Genomic DNA, 21,502 nt, shown 5'->3' on the forward strand with positions numbered 1-21,502 from the left:
GGGGTGGGGGGTGGTGGGGTGGGGGGTGGTGGGGTAGGGGGTGGTGGGGTGGGGGGTGGTGGGGTAGGGGGTGGTGGGGTAGGGGGAGGTTGGGGTGGGGGGTGGTGGATCTTAGTGAACGGTCGCTACGGGACTTCAGAACTCGGTGGCGGGAAGGTGCAGTCTCGGCGCGAGCCGTGCGGTGCCGTCGGCGCTGCCCGGCATCACCACCACCAGCTGCTGCTGCTGCAAGCGCCGCACGTGGCACGGGTGGCACAGGAGGTGTCCCGCCAGGGGGTAGCAGCGCCGGGTGGAGCCGTCGTTGAGTGGCAGCCCGCAGTCCTGGGTGGTGGGGGGAGGGGGTTGGGGGTTAGGAGGTCGGTGAGGGGTGGGGGGCGTTGAGTTAGGGGGTGTGGGGTACGTGGGGGTCACGGGGTCGGAGATGCGGGAGAGGCGGTGGCAGGCAACGGGATCCGCGAGGGGCGCCGTGCTGGCTAGGAGATGTTAACTCCCTCGCCTGGTCTACAGGAGTTTGTGGGTTCGATCCCTACGCCTGCTGTAAATTTGGAGTTTGCGTTTCTCTCTCTCTCTGTCTATCATCATCATAATCATCATCACGGTGGCTAGGAGATGTTAACTACCTCGCCTGGTATACAGGAGGTTGTGGGTTCGATCGCGACCCTGACACCTGTTGTATATTTCCCGTGGTCACGTGGATTTTTCTCTGGGTCTTCCCGTTTTTCCATCCACATTTAGAATCAACATCACGCGTTCAGAGTATTTGGCTGATAGAAATTTCCACGTGATAATCCACTTCCTTGAGCTATCATTTGTGATAGCCATATCGCTTCTGAAAAAGAGCTGTATAGCTCAGTGGGGCCTTACCCTGGTAAAATAAAAACTAGTTTATAGTTTAACTCAAACTCGCTAAACTCCCAATCGGCAGGTCACGAGGTCAAATCCCGACAGGAGAGCGAGCTCAGGGCATCGCGCATTGACGGCTAAAGATCGCTGTGTGGGAACTCAAACAGTGATTGACCCGATGTGGACTTTCCTTGGACTCTGAGATGAAGAAAAGAGTGAAAGGGCGAGCGAGGAGACAGAAACACAACGGGAGACACTTGTGCTTTTAGCCACCCGGACGCTCTGCTCATTGTTAATAATAAATTAATAAATCTAACTCGAGGTGAGGAGCTCTCTCACCTCGCAGTGGTAGCACTCCACGTGGTAGTCTCTGTCCATGGACACCACCCGGATCGTCTCCTCCGTGCCCTGGACGCGCAAAGACAAAGATTCACCCCCTGTGCCTTGCCGTGTAGCCTCAACAGACTGTCTGTCGGGGCAAGTGCCGATAGCGAGCTGCAGCAGCAGCAGCTACGGTGGCTGGTGCTGCGCACATGTGAGTGTGGTGGGCGCGGTGAGCGGCGAGCGGTAATTGGTGAGTGCCAATCCGTGAGCGGTGGGTGTGGTGAGCGGCGAGTGGTGAGCGGCGAGCGGTGAGTGCCAAGCCATGAGCGGTGAGCGTGGTGCGGTGAGTGGTGAGCGGTGAGTGCCAAGCCATGAGCGGTGAGTGCGGTGCGGTGAGTGGTGAGCAGTGAGCGGTGAGTGCCAAGCCATGAGCGGTGAGCGTGGTGCGGTGAGTGGTGAGCGGTGAGTGCCAAGCCATGAGCGGTGAGCGTGGTGCGGTGAGTGGTGAGTGGTGAGCGGTGAGTGCCAAGCCATGAGCGGTGAGTGCGGTGCGGTGAGTGGTGAGCAGTGAGCGGTGAGTGCCAAGCCATGAGCGGTGAGCGTGGTGCGGTGAGCGGCGAGCAGCGAGCGGTGAGTGCCAAGCCGTGAGCGGCGAGCGATGAGTGCGGTGGATCTCACCTGAGCGGGGAGGATGGGCCCGCCGCAGGCCGCACACTTAGGGGCGAAGGCCCTGTTGGGACAACAGGGGCAGGAAGCGGCAGCAGCAGCAGCAGCAACAGCAGCAGCAGCAACAGCAGCAGCAACAGCAGCAGCAGCAACAGCAGCAGCAACAGCAGCAGCAGATGTTGTTCGTCGTCATCGTCACGCTCGGCCGTGATCTATCCACTGCTGGACGCAGGCCTCGCTGGGCCTCGCTGGGCCTCGCCGGGCCTCGCCGGGCCACGTCGAGCCGGGCAGCGTCTCACAGTCTCGGCAATGCAACAATCCGCGTCGAGGACTCAGCCCACCGGCTGGTTTCATCGCTCCATCTCCACGGTGGGATGGCCTCTCCAGCGCGCTCCCTGGCCGGTGTTTGGGGTAGCGCATGCGGCCGTGGTGCCGGCCATCTACCCACACCCTCGTGTGTCGTGCCGGCCTTCATTGGTGATCCCTAACAGCACTTTCCCCAAAAGTTTGTTAAGGCTATTCGGGGGGGGCGGGGGGGGTCTTTGTTTTTGGTAGTGCATGCTTTGGAGAGCGTAGGTGTAGTGGTTAGCACGCTGCGCTATAAATCTGGTGACCCGAGTTCGATTCCCGCTCACGGCCAACACCGGTGACGATTATTTTAACCGGTCATGGGCCTCCCCTAGGTTGACTCAGCCTAAAAGGAGTACCCAGTACGGTGTGTAAATTTCACCACCGGGGAGACAAAGGTGGCCGGATGCGGTGCTGGCCACCCACCCCCTCGTGTGCCGTGGCAGACTTCATAGGCCCTCCCTAACAGCACTGTGCCCCTATATTCTGTGCAAGGCTATACGGGGGATCTTTGTCTTCGATAGGGCATGCTGGTTCCAGTGGTGTAATGGAAGACGTTACTAGTGGTGTTAGTGTACATAGGTGGTGGTAGTGCGAGCTGGCACCGGGGGGTAGTGTGGGTACCGGTGCTAGTGTGGGTACCGGTGCTAGTGTGGGTCGGTACCGGTGGTAGTGTGGGTACCAGTGGTAGTGTCGGTACCGGTGGTAGTGTGGGTACCGGTGGTAGTGTGGGTACCAGTGGTAGTGTGGGTACCAGTGGTAGTGTCGGTACTGGTGGTAGTGTGGGTACCGGTGGTAGTGCGGGTACCGGTGGTAGTGCGGGTACCGGTGGTAGTGTGGGTACCAGTGGTAGTGTCGGTACCGATGGTAGTGTAGGTCGGTACCGGCGGTAGTGTGGGTACCAGTGGTAGTGTAGGTACCGGTGGTAGTGTGGGGGGACCGGTGGTAGTGCAGGCCGGTACCGGTGGTAGTGTGGGTACCAGTGGTAGTGTCGGTACCGATGGTAGTGTGGGTCGGTACCGGTGGTAGTGTGGGTACCGGCGGTAGTGTAGGTACCAGTGGTAGTGTGGGGGGACCGGTGGTAGTGCAGGCCGGTACCGGTGGTAGTGTGGGTACCGGTGGTAGTGTGGGTACCGGCGGTAGTGTAGGTACCAGTGGTAGTGTGGGGGGACCGGTGGTAGTGCAGGCCGGTACCGGTGGTAGTGTGGGTACCGGTGGTAGTGTGGGTACCGGCGGTAGTGTAGGTACCAGTGGTAGTGTGGGGGGACCAGTGGTAGTGCAGGCCGGTACCGGTGGTAGTGTGGGTACCGGTGGTAGTGTGGGTACCAGTGGTAGTGTGGGTCGGTACCGGCGGTAGTGTAGGTACCAGTGGTAGTGTGGGTACCGGTGGTAGTGCAGGCCGGTACCGGTGGTAGTGTGGGTACCGGTGGTAGTGTGGGTACCGGTGGTAGTGTGGGTACCGGTGGTAGTGCGGGCCGGTACCGGTGGTAGTGTGGGTACCGGTGGTAGTGCGGGCCGGGTACCGGTGGTAGTCCCGCACGCAGTAGATCTTGTTGGCGACGTCGACGGTGAAGGGAACGCCGTCCAGGCACTCGTTGCACACGACGCAGCGGAAGCAGCCCGGGTGGTAGGCCCGGCCCAGCGCCTGCAGGATCTGCGAGGGCCACGCGGGCATTCGATTGGGGGGGGGGGGGCAAAACATCGGACATGGGTGCCGAACGACGCGCGGCATGACCCGCAGTTACGCTCGCGCAATACACTAGCGACACACACGCAACACAAGCGCTCATGAACAGTCCGATCCACAGACTGGCACACACAACGCGAAGATCCATGAAGGCCGGCACGGCGCACGAGGGGGTGGGGTGGACAGCGCCACGCCCGGCCGCCTTTGTCTCCCCGCCGGCGATGTTTACTACACACCGCACACCGGGGTACTCATTTGTGGCCGAGTCGACCTAGGGCGAGGCCCAGGACGGGTTCAGATAATATCATTAATCGTCACCGGCATTGGCCGTGAGCGGGAATCGAACTCGGGGTCGCCGGTTGGTTCGTAGCGAAGCGCGCTAACCGCTGCGCCACCGCTCCCCACCCCCCCTCACACACCTGGCCCCCCACCCCCCGACCCAATGCTCACCATCTCCATGACGAGGTGTCCGCACACGAAGCACTTCTCCGCCGACTGCTGGAAGCCCGAGTACTGCGTGGAGTGGGAGGCACGCGGCAGGCGCTCGGTCAGAGGGGCGGGGCAGGGCGAGGGGGGCGGAGTCAAACCATGACGTAGGGACGCCGCGACGACGCGGAGACACGGCAACGACACGCTGGGGCTAGTGGCCGCCGGCGTGCGTCAGTGTGTCTAGTGGTGCACACCAGTAGTGTACACACCAGTGTGCGTCAGTGTGTCTAGTGGTGCACACCAGTAGTGTACACACCAGTGTGCGTCAGTGTGTCTAGTGGTACACACCAGTAGTGTACACACCAGTGTGCGTCAGTGTGTCTAGTGGTACACACCAGTAGTGTACACACCAGTAGTGTACACACTGGTGTGCGTCAGTGTGTCTAGTGGTACACACCAGTAGTGTACACACCAGTAGTGTACACACCGGTGTGTACACTACTGGTGTGTAAACACCAGTAGTGTACTCCAAATGTACAGCAGGCGTCAGGGTCGGGATCGAACCCACGACTTCCTGCATACCAGGCGAGGCAGCTAACATTTCGCCACCATCATGATGATAATGAACGAGACAGACACACAAACTCCAAATATACAATAGGTGTCAAGGGTCGGAATCGAACGCACGCCCTCCTGCACACCAGGCGAAGTAGATTCTAAAATGTGGAGGGAAAAACCGGAGGATAAGCCACTTCGTTGGGCTTTCATTTGTGATATCCAGGTCGCTTCTGTAAACATCTCGCCACCGTGATATGATGAGAGAGACACACAAACTCAAAATATATACAACAGGCGTCAGGATATATAGCAAGTGTCAGGGTCGGGATCGAACCCACGACCTCCTTTACAGCAGGCGAGGTAGTTAACATCTCCTAGCCACCGCGATGATGATGAGAGACACGCAAACTCCAAATACACTGCAGGCGTCAGGGTCGAGATCGAACCCACGACCTCCTGCACACCAGGCGAGGTAGTTAACATCTCCTAGCCACCGTGATGATGAAGAGGGAGAGAGACACGCAAACTCCAAACATACAGCAGCAGGCATCAGGGTCGGCATCGAACCCACGACCTCCTTTACAGCAGGCGAGGTAGTTAACATCTCGCCCAAATATCTACTCGACCCTGCAGGTGCTTGGGGAAGCCAGGGGGATGGGGAGGATCCGGTAAACATGGGACGTTATGACCAACGTTGGCCCAACGTTCGCCCATTAGTTTTAACCATGTGCCAACGTCGGCCCAACATTGGCACGTTTACTGGGACACAGGCGGTGGCTGCCCTTACCAGGTAGTCTTCCTCGCAGTACGCCCGGCCGTGCACGCTGTAAAACGCCTTCCCTCGCAGGGCACGTCCTGTGGGATTCACACGCACACGCAACCGTGTTTATGAACTGTGTATACGCCTTGCAAGCATGTTGAACTTCGTTTGCACCATACGTCGCCAACCGTGCTAATTGGAGGCGCGGGGGAAGGACAAACTAATCACAAAATAAGTTCTAAAGAAATGGGTCTCTGTGTGAGTCTATGGGTCTCTGTGTGAGTCTATGGGTCTATGTGTGTGACTGTGTCTCTGTGTGAGTCTATGGGTCTCTGTGTGAGACTGTGTCTCTGTGTGAGTCTATGGGTCTCTGTGTGAGTCTGTGGGTCTTTGTGTGAGTCTATGGGCCTCTGTGTGAGTATATTGGTCTCTGTGTGAGTCTGTGGGTCTTTGTGTGAGTCTGTGGGTCTCTGTGTGAGTCTATGGATCTCTGTGTGAGTCTATGGGCCTCTGTGTGAGTCTGTGGGTCTTTGTGTGAGTCTACGTGTCTCTGTGCGAGTCTATGGGTCTCCGTGTGAGTCTATGGGTCTCTGTGTGAGTCTATGGGGTTCTGTGTGAGTCTGGGGGTCTTTGTGTGAGTATATGGGTGTCTGTGTGAGTCTATAGATGTCTGTGAGAGTCTATGGGTCTCTGTGTGAGTTTATGGGTGTCTGTGTGAGTCTATGGATATCTGTGTGAGTCTATAGATATCTGTGTGTGTCTATGTATGTTGAACCTCTTTCGCACCGTACGGAGCCAACCGTGCTTATCGGAGGTGCAGTGGGGAAAGGATAACAAACTCAACAACTCTCCACTGGTATAATCTATATCCATCGTTCATTGCCGGACGATCCTAGTAGCAAAATTGGCTACAAATCCGACGGGCCCCGCACTTTCAAGGGCCTCGCGCTAAATGCTTTCAAGCTACCAATTTCGTTTCGGTGAATCTGCACTTGCTCTATTACTATACCGCCTTCGACTTTTACGAACGACTGGGTGTTTAAGGTTAGCGATTTGTCGTATTATCTGGCTGTATAGCAAATGCAAAAATACAATTACTTTACTGTGCGAGTAAAAAAAATGTGCGTTTTAATATTTATGTGTGTGGTTTTTTTTGGATCAAGGTCCCCTTTATAACATCATGCTAAAGGCCCCGCACTCGCTTAATCCGGCACTGCCATCGTATACGCGCACGCGCGCGATACGACGCGTGGATTGCGCACGAAATCATCGATGATGCCATCCTCGATGGACAGCGCCTTGCACCGCGGAGATGTTTGCTGCCTCGGGTACGCGTCTGCGTGTGTGTACGTGTGTACGTGTGTGTGTGTGCGTGTGTACGTGTGTTTGTACGTGTGTGTGTACGTCTGTGTACGTGTGTGTGTACGCGTGTACGCGTGTGTGTGCGTGTGTTTGTACGTGTGTGTGTGTACGTGTGTTTGTACGTGTGTACGCGTGTGTGTACGTGTGTGTGAACGTGTGTGTGTGTATGTACGAGCGGAGCACCAGGTGGCTAAAGCACAGCAAGTTGGCACAGTAGGGGGCATAGGTGGTGCATCAGCCAGTCATCTCGGTCATCTCAGTCAGTCGACCCGTGGCACCTGGGTCTGCCCCGTGACCTGCCAGCGGGCGTTCGACACTTGACGTGGCCTCAAGGTGCACCTAGCCTGGCACAAGCGTCGTGGTGACGTCACCGCCACTTAGTGGCGAATGGCGGTTGTTGTTGTACCTGTGTATACGTATGTGTGTACGTATGTGTGTATATGTGTATACGTATGTGTGTACGTGTGTGTGTATCTGTGTATACGTATGTGTGTACGTGTGTGTGTATCTGTGTGTACGTATGTGTGTACGTGTGTGTGTATCTGTGTGTACGTATGTGTGTACGTATGTGTGTATCTGTGTATACGTATGTGTGTACGTGTGTGTATACGTGTGTGTGTACGTGTGTGTGTACGTGTGTGTGTACGTGTGTGTGTACGTGTGTGTGTATCTGTGTATACGTATGTGTGTACGTGTGTGTGTACGTCTGTGTGTACGTGTGTGTGTACGTGTGTGTGTACGTGTGTGTGTACGTGTGTGTGTACGTGTGTGTGTATGTGTGTGTGTACGTATGTGTGTATCTGTGTGTGTACGTGTGTGTGTACGTATGTGTGTACGTGTGTGTGTACGTGTGTGTGTACGTGTGTGTGTATCTGTGTGTACGTATGTGTGTACGTATGTGTACGTATGTGTGTACGTGTGTGTGTATCTGTGTGTACGTGTGTGTGTACGTGTGTGTGTATGTGTGTGTGTACGTATGTGTGTATCTGTGTGTGTACGTGTGTGTGTACGTATGTGTGTACGTGTGTGTGTACGTATGTGTGTATCTGTGTGTGTACGTGTGTGTGTACGTGTGTGTGTACGTGTGTGTGTATCTGTGTGTACGTGTGTGTGTACGTGTGTGTGTACGTGTGTGTGTACGTGTGTGTGTGTACGTGTGTGTGTACGTGTGTGTGTACGTGTGTGTGTACGTATGTGTGTACGTGTGTGTGTACGTGTGTGTGTACGTGTGTGTGTATCTGTGTGTACGTATGTGTGTACGTGTGTGTGTATCTGTGTATACGTATGTGTGTACGTGTGTGTGTACGTGTGTGTGTACGTGTGTGTGTACGTGTGTGTATACGTGTGTGTGTACGTGTGTGTGTACGTGTGTGTGTACGTGTGTGTGTACATGTGTGTGTACGTGTGTGTGTACGTGTGTGTGTACGTGTGTATGTGTGTACGTGTGTGTATGTGTGTACGTGTGTGTGTGTACGTGTGTGTACGTGTGTGTGTGTACGTGTGTGTGTACGTGTGTGTGTACGTGTGTGTGTACGTGTGTGTGTACGTGTGTGTGTACGTGTGTGTGTACGTGTGTGTGTACGTGTGTGTGTACGTGTATGTGTACGTGTGTGTGTACGTGTGTGTGTACGTATGTGTGTACGTATGTGTGTACGTGTGTGTGTACGTATGTGTGTACGTGTGTGTGTACGTGTGTGTGTACGTATGTGTGTACGTGTGTGTGTACGTATGTGTGTACGTGTGTGTGTACGTGTGTGTGTACGTGTGTGTGTACGTGTGTGTGTACGTGTGTGTGTACGTGTGTGTGTACGTGTGTGTGTACGTGTGTGTGTACGTGTGTGTGTACGTGTGTGTGTTCGTGTGTGTGTACGTGTGTGTGTACGTGTGTGTGTTCGTGTGTGTGTACGTGTGTGTGTACGTGTGTTTACGGGAAGCGGTAGTGTAGCGGTTATCGCGCTGCGCCACGAACCCGACCCACAGAGTTCGATTCCCGCTCACGGCTGGTGCCTGGGCCACCCCTAGGTCGACTCAGCCTCAAATGTGTAACTGCTGCCGTGTTGTAAACATCGAGCACTGGGGAGACAAAGGCGGCCGGGCGTGGTGTTGGCCATCAACCCCCTTCGTGTGCCGTGTCGGCGGCCTTCTTGGAGTTACTGCCGGCTGCTCTGTGCTTCCAGTGTTCAGAGGCCTGCTCAAGGCGCGGCTCCGGCTGGAGCACGCCATGTACCACACACACGTCGGTGATGTGCAGCGCGTCTTCTTCGAACGCTGGGGAGCCGGACAAGCCCCTCTCTGTACCAGCGTGGACGGCACCCTCCACGTGGTGTTCACCTTCTGAAGCGCTCGCTCGTCACCGTGGCGTGCGCGATGACATCACAACCACGTGGCTTTTTTTTTATTGTGCGCGGCGCATTTGTGTTGCCGGTGACTTTGTGTATTTCATATCGAAATCGCCTCCAGTGCAATTGCTGCTGGCGGCAATAAAAGTTGTTTAAAAGTCAAAAGTCTTGGAGTTGCTGCTCGTTTATAGCAACTTTTCCCCACAAAGTTTGTTGAGTCTCCGCGCACGACGTGCAGCCTCTACGAAGCCTCACTTGTCGCAGTGCGGCTACTCAACAGGAGGTGGCGCCACACCCCCTACGCCTGCTCCCCACAGAGACCCACCCACCCTCCTCTCCAGAGGTGTGGACTCGAGTCATGTGACTTGGACTCGAGTCAGACTCGAGTCATGAATTTGATGACTTGCGACTCGACTTGGACTTGCATAACAATGACTTTGTCCCACCTATGAGATGTGGACTCGAGTCATGTGACTTGGACTCGAGTCAGACTCGAGTCATGAATTTGATGACTTGCGACTCGACTTGGACTTGCATAACAATGACTTTGTCCCACCTCTGCTCCTCTCTATCCACGTGTTCCCGCAGAGGGAGCAGCAGCAGCAGCATGCCACGCAGTGGAAGTTTCGGGGTGGTTTCCTACCGGTCAAGGCCTCCCCCCCCCCCCGGTGGCTCCTGGGCTTTTTTTTTACGATTTCAAACGACCATTCAGACCATTTGAATGCTGGTAAAATGTAATGTCGTTCAATTTGAACGTAGTTCAGTCTTAATGTCGTTAAATTTGAGTGTAGTTCAATTTTAATGTAGTTCAATCTTAATGTACTGTAGTTCAATCTTCATGTAGTTCAATGTTAATGTAGTCCAATTTGAATGTACTTCAATCTTAATGTAGTTCAATCTTAATTTAGCACAATTTGAATGTAATTAAATCTTAATGTAGTTCAATCTTAATGTTGTCCAATTTGAATGTAATTCAATCTTAATGTAGTTCAATGTTAATGTAGTCCAATTTGAATGTAATTCAATCTTAATCTAGTTCAATCTTAATGTAGTCCAATTTGAATGTAGTTCAATCTTAATGTAGTCCAATCTTAATGTAGTCCAATTTGAATGTAATTAAATCTTAATGTAGTCCATTTTGTATGAAGTTCAATCTTAATGTGGTTCAATCTTAATGTAGTCCAATTTGAATGCAGTTCAATCTTGATGTAGTTCAACCACAGATCAATCCCTCACAAAGTGGTACTAATTTTACCGGCCCAGGATGGATGATGGGCTGAGTCAACTCCCCCAGCCAGGAGTTGAACTCGCAACTTTCGCATCGAGAGCCGCTCGCTCGTTACCGCTGAGCCAACCCAGCCTGGTTCCTTTGACTTTCCTGGTGGCTAGGAGATGTTAACTCCCTCGCCTGGTATACAGGAGGTCGTGGGTTCGATCCAGACCATGACGCCTGCTGCTGTATATGCGGAGTTTGCATCTTTCTCTCCCCGTGGTCGTGTGGATTTTTCCACCCATATTTAAAATCAACATCACGCGTTTAGAGTATTTGCCTGCTGCTATACATTTCCAGGTGATAAGTCCAACTTCGTATTAAAACACAAATTTTTGACTTGCACAGTAAAGTAATTGTATTTTTGCATTTGCTATACAGCCAGATAATACGACTAATTGCTAACCTTAAACACCCAGTCGTTCGTAAAAGTCGAAGGCGGTATAGTACTATAGTAATAGAGCAAGTGTAGAATCACTGAACCGGAAACAATAGCTTGAAAGCATTTAGCGCGGGGCCCTTGCAAGTGCGGCGCCCGTAGCGTTTGTATCTACTTTTGCTACGAGGATCATCCGGCTCTGCTCAAGGCCGTAATATCCAATAGGGCACAGTAGTCACTGTGCCCAAGGGGCCTACGAAAACTAAAGGGCCTACGAAAACAAATGTTGACCACGTCTTTTTTGTTTGTACGATGAAAAAAAATGTAACCAAGCTATCTTCTTGAATAAATATATTTATATAGCAAGGATGGTGCACGGTGCATATACAAAGGGGCAGAATCATGTCAATGTCAAGCGAGATAAACTAACACCGGAGATGAACTTTTAGAGACTTTTTCATTGCAAAATTAGCAGTAACATCTCCACATGGTGTTTTTTGCACGATCTTATTCTCAATAGGGGGTTAGTGCAAGGGAAGACTAGGCGTCGTTGGCCTATGGTTGATCGGAGACAGCTTTTGTTTGCTAAATCAGCTTCGAAAAGAGAACGCTCCCCTTCACAATTCGAAACAAGCGGCCGACAAGCGGCGCAAGTAGCGACACGGGGCAGCAGCAGCGGCACCGACCGTCGAAGGTTATCGCTGAAGGCCTACGAAACAGAAGTACCTAGCGCCTACAAGAACCTCAACCCGGCCCTACGCCCGCTCGCTCTCGCGTCTTCGGAGGCTGCCGAGCTGCTCAAGGCTGCGCTGAGCCCGAGCCGTTAAGAGGACCGAGGCAGAGCCGAGTCGCGGCTGAGAAAACACCGCCCCTCGAGTCACCGCACCACGGTGGAACTCCCGGTCCACTCGGCCAGGAGGCTGAGAAGATCGCCGGTGACCACCGCTTGGAGCCATGCAGCCTTCTCCGCTGCTGTCCTGTAGAGACCCCCCTCCCCCACGTGCCCATTGGACCCCCCGAGTGGTGTCCCCGTGATTGCCCCATGGGCGGTGGGGGGGGGCACGAGGGGGGCAGCCATACTGGACACCTTAATTCGTTTAGTTTCAGTAGTTTACAATTAAGATAAAACAATAAATGCGTTAATTACACGCACCAGCGATTTCTAATGTGAGACAAAGCGACCCCCATGCCCCCCAAATTTAGGAGTCCAACTCCGCCTACACCCCCCGCGCTCGCTCTCCCGCCCGCTCGCCCGCCCGCAACTCACCGCACGAGAAGCAGGTGAAGCAGGAGGTGTGATAGAGTCCGTCCATGGCCTGGCACGCTTGACCCGCACCGTACACCCCCGCGTTACACTTGACGCACATGCCTGGTGGGGGGAGGGGGGGTGTGAGGGGGGGGAGGCTTGTAAGGTGAGGGCACAGGTGGTGCATCGGGCAGTCATCTCAGTCAGTCGACCCGTGGCACCACCTGGGTCTGACCCCCGTGACCTCCTGCTGCCGGCGGCGGGTGTTCGACACTTCACGTGGCCTCAACGTGCACGTAGCCTGGCACAAGCGCCGTGGTTACGTCACCGCCACTTCGCGGCGAATGGCGGTTGTTGTTGTTGTTGTAAGGTGAGAGACAAAGGCGGTCGGGCGGGCGAGCGGGCGTGTGTGGTGCCGGCCAACCATCCCACTCGCGTGCCACGTTTTGGCTACGTGGCGGTGCGAAAGAAGTCCAACATGCGTGCGTGCGTGCGTCGGTGCTGCTCACGAACAGCGCTTGCCCCCAACAGTCTGTTGAGGCTATACGGGGGATCTTTGCCTCTTTGAAGTAGATAACGGCCACTCAACTGGAAGCTACATCGGAGCGCATACGTACCGTACATTTCTGCCTCTCAGTATGATTCCCAGCATGCGCCTCTCTATATATCAAGGCCGTAATTATAATATATATTGGGGGGGACACATCCCCCCCAATATTCAAATATGCTCAAAATGTCCCCCACAATATATTGCTATAATTTTTTTTGCTATGCTATGTAAATAAAAAAAAACAATTTGCTAAAACTTGGCCACAATATCTGGACTTGTCTTCATATAAATCAATGCATAGATTTCTGTTTATATGATTGTGGTTATGGTTGTACTTTGTTAATCCCTAATCTCTGTCATTACATACAATTAATCAAGAAATGTAAAAAAAGTTAAAAGAGATCAATGTAATACAATACACTATTCGACATTATTGTAAAACATAAATCAACAGTCCATCCCACGTGTTAGTGAATTTTAAAATATTTTAGGCAGGAAATGAGTTTTCAAATTTAGATTTTTTTTCTCGGTTGGGACCCCCAGACCCCCTGGAAAATTTGGTCCCCCCCAATGTTGACTCCATGGCTACGGCTTTGCCATATATACATTTATATATTTTCTATAAATCACGGCTGCTGAGCACGGACCATGGAAACGTCGAGCGGCCAGCAACAATCAGCACGATCGCGACAGTTGTTAGACGACGAGCGGTGAACATGCTTCAGGGATCGAGCGAGGTGAGTGTGGTGAGTGAGCGGGTGAGCAGGTGGGTGGGTGGGAGCGGTGGCGCAACGGTTAGCGCTACGCTGCGCTTCGATCCCGGCGACCCGAGTTCGATTCCCGCTCGCAGCCAACACCGGTGACGATTCTCTGAACCGGTCCTGGGTCTCCCCAAGGTCGAATCAGCCTCAAATGAGTACCTGGTGCGGTGTGTAAACATTGCCACTGGGGGGGCAAAGGCGGTCGGGCGTGGTGCTGGCCACCCGCCCCCTCGTGTGCCGTGTCGGCATTCATAGGTGCTCCTCACTAACAGCACTTGCCCCAACAGCGTGTGAAGGCTACACGGGAGATCTTTGTCTTGTGGGTGGGTGAGCGTGTGTTGTTGTTGTTGTTACCTGCAGTGCGGTGGTTGAACACCCTGTGGATGAGACAAAACTAGTCCAATAAACATGGCAACGTTGGACAGACGTTGGGCCAACCACATGCCAACGTCGGTCCAACGTTGGCCAAACGTCTGTCCAACGTTGGCAGGTGGTTGGCCCAACGTTCGTCCAACGTTGGCAGGTGGTTGGCCCAACGTTCGTCCAACGTTGGCCCACATTCCATGTTTCCTAGGGCTCCGCTAGACCGAAACCTCAACGGAACGACTCCTTCCCGTCTCTCCGCCCCGCACTCACCAAAGTACTCCGCCTTGCACCGCGTCTCCAGCTCCTGCTCCAACCTCAGCGTCAGCGCCTCCAGCTTCATCTCCGCGCTGCTGCAACCTCCACCACCACCACCTCCTCCTCCTCGAGCGTTCACATCATCGCTCCTCCTCCTCCCCTCCTCCTCCACGTGAGCCCTCGACGGCCTCCATCTCTCAGCGGCCGTGTCGAGCGCCAGGCACGGCAGGCGCGTGGACGTCTGCGCCGCGCTGGGGGCCGAACGGACCGGCTGCAGTGGCACGGCGGTGCCCAGAGGGGCCGGGTGGTGAGGTTGAGGGTGGTGAGGTTGAGGGTGGTGAGGTTGAGGGTGGTGAGGTTGAGGGTGGTGAGGTTGAGGGTGGTGAGGTTGAGGGTGGTGAGGTTGAGGGTGGTGAGGTTGAGGGTGGTGAGGTTGAGGGTGGTGAGGTTGAGGAGGAGGCAGGGCCACTCTCCCTGCTACTGCTTCCCATGCCCGCGGTGCGTAGCTCTTGGCTGGCAGTGGCGGTGGCGGCTCCTGCTGCTGATGCTGGTGATGCTGAAGCTGCTGCTGCTGATGTTGGTGATGCTGAAAAACCTGCTGCTGCTGCTGTTGCTGCGTCAACGGAGGAGTCCCGCGGTGCTGCTGCTGCTGCACCAGCTGGTGCTTCTGCTGCAGGAGCAGCTGCTGGTGCAGCGGCTGAGCGAAGCTGCCGCTCGCGCGCGGGCTCGGCGTCACCTCGGCGTCCAGGCCGGCCCCGTAGCGGCTCTGCAACTGCTGCACCTGCTGCACGAGCTGCAGCTGCTGCTGCTGCTCGGTGTAGCTGGAGCGAGGGCTCGCGAGTTGCGAGCACGCGCTGCTCGCGAGCGAGGAGCGCGCGCTCGGGAAGCGCGTGTCGTAGCCCATGCTGATGCCGCTGGTGCGGTTGCTGCTGCTGCCGCCGCCGCCACCGCTGCTGGTGACGCTGCCGCGGGGGCTGCCCAGAAGCGGCGGCGGCGGTGGCGCCGGTTCGGACTCGTGCCCGGTGGGCGCGGGGCTCAGGTAGCCGCACTCGAGAGCCGGCGAAGGCAAGCCGCTGCCGCTGCCGAAGCTGCGCCGCTGCTGGTGCTGCTGGTGCTGCTGCTGGTGCTGTGGATGCTGCTGCTGCTGGTGTTGTTGGTGCTGCTGCTGCTGGTGCTGTGGGTGCTGCTGCTGCTGCTGATGCTGGTGCTGCTGCTGGACCAGTCCGGGAGCCGGCTCGCTACCGTAGAGGCTGGGGGGTCGAGTGGTGCCCAGCACGGCGTAGGCGCAGAGGCTCGCCGGCTCCCCGGTGAAGCGGGCGACGTGGGCCGAGTGGCGCCGGCTCCTGGGCCGCTCGCCCCGAGGTGGCGCCGCGGCCGCTCCGCCCGGAGGGGCCCCGCACGGCGCCAGCGGCTCGCTCCGCACTCGCTCCATCGGAGAGCAGGGCTCCTGTCACCACCACCACCACCACTACACTGTGTTCAACCACCACCACACTGTGTTCAACCACCACCACCAACAACAACAACAACCGCCTTCTCCACTAAGTGGCGGTGACGTCACCACGACGCTTGTGCCAGGCTATGTGCACCTTGAGGCCACGTGAAGTGTCGAATGCCCGCTTGCAGGAGGTCACGGGGCAGACCCAGGTGCCACGGGTCGACTGACTGAGATGACCGAGATGACTGGCTGATGCATAACCTGTGCCCCCTACTGTCCCAACTTGCTGTGCCTTAGCCACCCGGCGCTCCGCTCGTTGTTGTAAGCGTCGCTCCTCCGCCCTCCATTGTTGTTCGAGGGCGACTGCCTCCAACTGCCCAATAGTGTCCTTCACGAGCCTCCTCCACAGAGGCCGATCTTGACACCGCTGGTACCAGTCATCGGCAAGTCCACTCAGCTCCACGTCCTCCTGTACCACATCACTCCATCTCTTCTCTAGCCCGTGGTGCGCCCGTTTAGCCCCCTCGATCCGGCCGAACAAAAGCTGTTTAGGCATGCGGTGGCTGGGCATGCGGGCTATATGACCCAGCCAGCGCAGCCTTGCCTGCCGGAGGAGATCACCGATGGGACTTTGTCCACGTCTTTCAAGGATTTGTGAGCTCCTCACACAATCCAGCCTGGTTAAACCCAGGATGGATCGTAAGCAGGCCAGCCTAAATGTTTTTAATCGGCGAAGATGTTCCATTAAGGGGGTCCACGTTTCGCAAGCGTAGAGAAGGGAGGGAATGACCATGGCCGAGAAGACCTGAAGCTTCGTGCGGAGTGATAGACCAGGTAGCTTCCACACAGCCTTACGCAACCGATGAAAAGATGTCGCTCGACTGATTCGGAGTGAGATCTCTGCTGTTAAACTGGAGCCGGTCATGAACACACTGCCAAGGTATGGAAAACTCTCCACTCTCTCCACAACTGCCCTATCACCAGTTGTGAAGGTGGAGTGTCCGATGGTACAAAATACCCAGGCAGGTGCTTAGTTTTGTTGGGGCTGATGGCAAGACCCCACCTCTTAGTGGCAAGCTCCAGGTTCAGCAGCAGCTCCTCCAACTCCTCCTCTGAGTGAGCCGCAATTACCAGGTCGTCGGCCTACATAACGTGGTTGAGCAATTGGGAGCCATCCCTTGACCGCACCCGGGCATCGATCAGCCTCCCATTGTATCTGTACCAAATGGAAATTCCTCCGGTACAGCTATTGAAGGCCTCACGAACTACGTGGTCAAAACAGATGTTAAATAATGTGGGAGCCAGAGGACATCCCTGTCGCACCACCACCACCACACCGTGTTCAACCACCATAACCACCACACCGTGTTCAACCACCACCACCACACTGTGTTCAACCACCACCACCACCACCACACTGCAGGTCACAACCCTTTCTGCTTCCACTCTGGGAGTCTCCCCCATCGCCCTCCCTTTCGCTCGAGTTCGTCTCTACGATCTCGTCCCAAGGCGGCCGGGCGTGGTGCTGGCCACCCACCCCCTCGTGTGCCACAGTGCCGGTAGCCTTCATAGCTGCTGCTACTCGCTAACAGCACTTGCCCCAATAGTCTGCTACAGGCTACACGGTGAATCTTTGTCTTTGTGTGTTCATAGGTGCTGCTACTCGCTAACAGCACTTGCCTCAACAGTCTGCTACAGGCTATACGAGGGGGATCATTGCCTTTGTGTGCCCGTTGAACTTCTTTCGCACCGTACGTAGCCAACTGTGCTAATCGGAGGTGCGGGGGAAGGACAACAAATTAAAGACACAAAGTACTTCGGAGGAAATAGCTCTCTGTGAGTCTATGGGCCTCTCTGTGAGTCTATGGGCCTCTCTGTGAGTCTATGGGTCTCTGTGTGAGTCTATGGGCCTCTCTGTGAGTCTATGGGTCTCTGTGTGAGTCTATGGGCCTCTCTGTGAGTCTATGGGTCTCTGTGTGAGTCTATGGGCCTCTCTGTGAGTCTATGGGTCTCTGTGTGAGTCTATGGGCCTCTCTGTGAGTCTATGGGTCTCTGTGTGAGTCTATGGGCCTCTCTGTGAGTCTATGGGTCTCTGTATGAGTCTATGGGCCTCTCTGTGAGTCTATGGGTCTCTGTGTGAGTCTATGGGCCTCTCTGTGAGGCTATGGGTCTCTGTGTGAGTCTATGGGCCTCTCTGTGAGGCTATGGGTCTCTGTGTGAGTCTATGGGCCTCTCTGTGAGGCTATGGGTCTCTGTGTGAGTCTATGGGTCTCTCTGTGAGGCTATGGGTCTCTGTGTGAGTCTATGGGTCTCTGTGTGAATCTATGAGTTTCTGTGTGAGTCAATAGGTCTCTGTGTGAGTCTGTGGGTCTCTGTGTGAGTCTATGAGTCTACACTGTATGTGTGAGTCTATAGTGTGTGTGTCTATAGTGTGTGTGTCTATAGTGTGTGTCTATAGTGTGTGTGTCTCTCGTGTGTGTGTCTAGATCAGTTGTCCTTACTCTTTACTGCAGCCTTGCAAGCCCTTTCGTTCTCAATAGTAAACACAATGTACAATATGAATAAACACATTGAGTGTTTGATGAAACAAGGTCAGTTGTAGCTAACGTGCCCCATGCTTAATTTAGATGATTTACCTTCTAAAAAACACTCTGCCCATGTCTCGCTGCCCCCCCAGAAAGGGCTCAGCACATCCCCAGGGGGTTCAGCGTGCACCCCCAGGTTAAGTAGAAGAAGAACCACTGCGTTAGACCGGCCCAACGTGGACTGGACCGCGACACGCGTTCTAAGCAATAGTGTGACGATGTGGAGATCGGGGTGGGGGGGGGGTGATTGGGAAGGAATGAAGGATGAATGGATCTCTGAATGAAGGACGGTGTTATGGGTGGATGGAGACATGAAGGAAGCATCCAGGAGCACGGGTTTGTTGCACGTGTGGGTGGATCAAGGAATGGACGGATGGAATGATGAACGGTAGCGCAAAGTGATGTGTATTTATATTCGGTGGATGGATGGATGGTTGTGTGAATGGGTGGATAGATAGATGGGTGATTGGATGGATGGACAGTTGCGTGAATGGGTGGACAGATAGAAAGATGGGTCAGTGGATGGATGGATTGAGAGTTTGCGTGAATGGATGGTCAAATAGAAAGATGGGTCAGTGAATCGATGGATTGAGAGTTTGCGTGAATGGATGGTCAGATAGATGGGCGAGTGGATGGATGGATGTGTTATGGGATGATTGCTGGGTGGATGATGAATCTACCTCGAGTCGTCCTCCCTTGGCTCCCTTCCTTGCGCCCTTCCCTCCGTGGTTCACCAACCACGGCTGCCTGACAGTGTCCTCCGCGACAGTTCGTTACATCCTCTGGCCAGATGCAACGTCCCCTCCTCCTCCACCACCTCCTCCTCCTCTTCCTCCTCCTCTACCTCCTCGCGCGGTGAGGTTTTCCTCCCAGTTATGTCGCCGCCGTTGTTGTACTCCGAGTTGCGAGTTTGTGGCGCTTCTGAGTTAGACGATCACAGCGCGGCTATGGGTTCCCCCACCCTCTCCAACTCTCTCCATCTCCTCTCTCTCCATCGCGCTCGCTTCTGCCTCGGTCTTACTACAACACTACCTCCCTCCCCCCTCCCTCTCGCACTCTCTTACCCTTCTAGTTCACACACACACGCACGCTCTTACATTCTATCCTCCCTCCCACTCGGTCTACGCACTCTCACTCTCTCTCCCACACTCTCTCACACTCTCTCACGCCCAGACCCTCTCACTCTCACGCCCACTCTCTCTCTAGCTCACTCTCTCGCACACTCGGAATCTCTCTCACTCGCTCTCCCACTCTCCCCTACACACTCTCTCTCACTCTGAGTCTCTCTCACTCGCTCTCCCACTCTCCCCTACACACTCTCTCTCTCACTCTGAGTCTCTCTCACTCGCTCTCCCACTCTCCCCCACACTCTCTCTCTCACTCTGAGTCTCACTCGCTCTCCCACTCTCCCCCACACTCTCTCTCCCACTCTGAGTCTCTCTCACTCGCTCTCCCACTCTCCCCCACACTCTCTCCCCTACACTCTCTCTCACACTCTCACACTCTTCCACACTCTCTCCCACTCTCACTCTCTCCCACTCTCCCCTACACTCTATCTCCCACTCTGAGTCTCTCACTCTCTCCCCCACACTCTCCCCCCTACACTCTCTCTCCCACTCTCACACTCTCCCGCACTCTCTCCCACTCTCTCCCCTACACTCTCTGACCCACTCTGAGTCTCTCACTCTCTCCCGTACACTCTCTGTGCTTCCAGTGGTCAAGGGGCCTGCTCAAGGCGCGGCTCCGGCTGGAGCACGCCACGTACCACACACGTGCCGGTGATGTGCAGCGCGTCTTCCTCCTGGGGGGGCGGCAAAGCCCTCACTCTCTGTACCAGCGTGGACGGCACCCTCGTGGTGTTCACCTTCTGAAACGCTCGCTCGTCACCGTGGCGCGCGCGATGACCACAACCACCACAACCACCGCCACCACCACAACCACCACAACCACAACCACCACCACTACCACCACCACAACCACCACCACAACCACCACCACCACAACCACCACCACCACCACCACAACCACCACCACAACCACCACCACCACCACAACCACCACCACCACCACCACAACCACCACCACCACCACAACCACCACCACAACCACCACCACCACCACAACCACCACCACCACAACCACCACCACCACAACCACCACCACAACCACTACCACCACAACCACCACCACCACAACCACCATCACCACGTGGCTTTTATTTTATGTTGTGCGCGGCGCATTTAGCGCCACACCACGTGGATTTATAGCGATTATTTTCATTTGTGTTGCTGGGGACTTTGTGTGTTTCATATCGGAATCGCCTCCAGTGCTGTTGCTGCTGGCGGCAATAAAAGTTGTTTAAAAGTCGAAAAGTCTCCATGGAGCTCGCTTTCTCTCACACACTCTCACTCACTCTCCCTGTATCTCTCTCCCACACTCTCCCTTCCTCTCCCTGTGTCTCACAAACCCTCACACACTCTCACTCACTCTCCCTGTGTCTCACACACTCTCACACTCTCCACACACTCTCACACTCCCTTCCTCTCCCTGTGGCTCACTCTATCTCACACTCTCTCACTCACTCTCACACACTCTCCACACTCTCACTCACACTCCCTTCCTCTCCCTGTCTCTCTCTCTCTCACACTCTCTCACTCACTCTCTCTCACACTCTCCACACTCTCCACACACTCTCCACACTCTCACACACTCTTACTCACTCTCACACTCTCTCCACACTCTCACACACTCTCACTCACTCTCACACACTCTCACACACACACTCTCACTCTCCGTGGGTTCCCAAACCACACGCACGCGGATTTCCTTGGCAGTGCCTCTAAAACGCTCGCTCGCTCTTCCCCCTGGCTCTCTCTCTCACACACACATGACACACCGCACTCTCTCTCCCCGTGTTTCACACTCTCTCAACGCAACTCTCCCTTCCCCTGGCTCTCTATCTCACACACACCGCACACTCTCTCTCCTCCCGTGTTTCACACTCTCTCAACGCAACTCTCCCTTCCTCTCTCTCTCGTTTTTTTGCACAATGGCCCGTCCACGCGGCGGAGTGATTCTAAATATCTCACTCAAGTTGAATGAACAACCCCCCACCCCCAACATTCGTACGTACACACACACACGCACGTGTATACGCGAAGACAAAGATCCTCCGTGTAGCCTTACAGAGACTATCGGGGCAAGTGCTGTTAGCGAGTAGCAGCACCTATGAAGGCTGGCACAGCACACGAGGAGGTGGGTGGCCAAGACCATGCCCGGCCGCCTTTGTCTCCCCAGTGCTGCTGTACTAAAACCAAAACAAAGATCCCTCGTATA

The 21,502-nt window shown here is 55.0% G+C and overlaps 1 protein-coding gene across 1 annotated transcript; it reads right to left on the bottom strand.

The window, feature by feature from the left end:
* Window positions 1-89: 89 nt before the first annotated feature.
* LOC144736823 (uncharacterized) lies at window positions 90-20,122 on the bottom strand. The gene is made up of 9 exons (XM_078619466.1): window positions 18,847-20,122; window positions 14,159-15,590; window positions 12,233-12,334; window positions 5,643-5,710; window positions 4,319-4,381; window positions 3,705-3,835; window positions 1,846-1,897; window positions 1,183-1,251; window positions 90-321 (listed from the first exon to the last, which is right to left on the bottom strand). The coding sequence occupies exons 2-9, from the start codon at window positions 15,573-15,575 to the stop codon at window positions 136-138; spliced, it is 2,088 nt and encodes a 695-aa protein (XP_078475592.1). The 5' UTR covers window positions 15,576-15,590; window positions 18,847-20,122; the 3' UTR covers window positions 90-135.
* Between the last annotated feature and the right edge of the window lie 1,380 nt (window positions 20,123-21,502).

The sequence above is a fragment of the Lampetra planeri genome, chromosome 63 (assembly GCF_965212315.1).
Source record: "Lampetra planeri chromosome 63, kcLamPlan1.2.h2, whole genome shotgun sequence".
Taxonomy (NCBI): domain Eukaryota; kingdom Metazoa; phylum Chordata; class Hyperoartia; order Petromyzontiformes; family Petromyzontidae; genus Lampetra; species Lampetra planeri.

What these genes read in the sequence shown, in the direction of transcription:
- LOC144736823 (XM_078619466.1), bottom strand. Translation starts at nt 15,575, where the DNA reads ATGGAGCGAGTGCGGAGCGAGCCGCTGGCGCCGTGCGGGGCCCCTCCG. An exon ending in CTTCACCTGCTTCTCGTGCG is followed by an intron (nt 5,711 to 12,232) that starts GTGAGTTGCGGG and finishes TGAATCCCACAG; the next exon opens with GACGTGCCCTGCGAGGGAAG. An exon ending in GACACCTCGTCATGGAGATG is followed by an intron (nt 3,836 to 4,318) that starts GTGAGCATTGGG and finishes TGGCCCTCGCAG; the next exon opens with ATCCTGCAGGCGCTGGGCCG.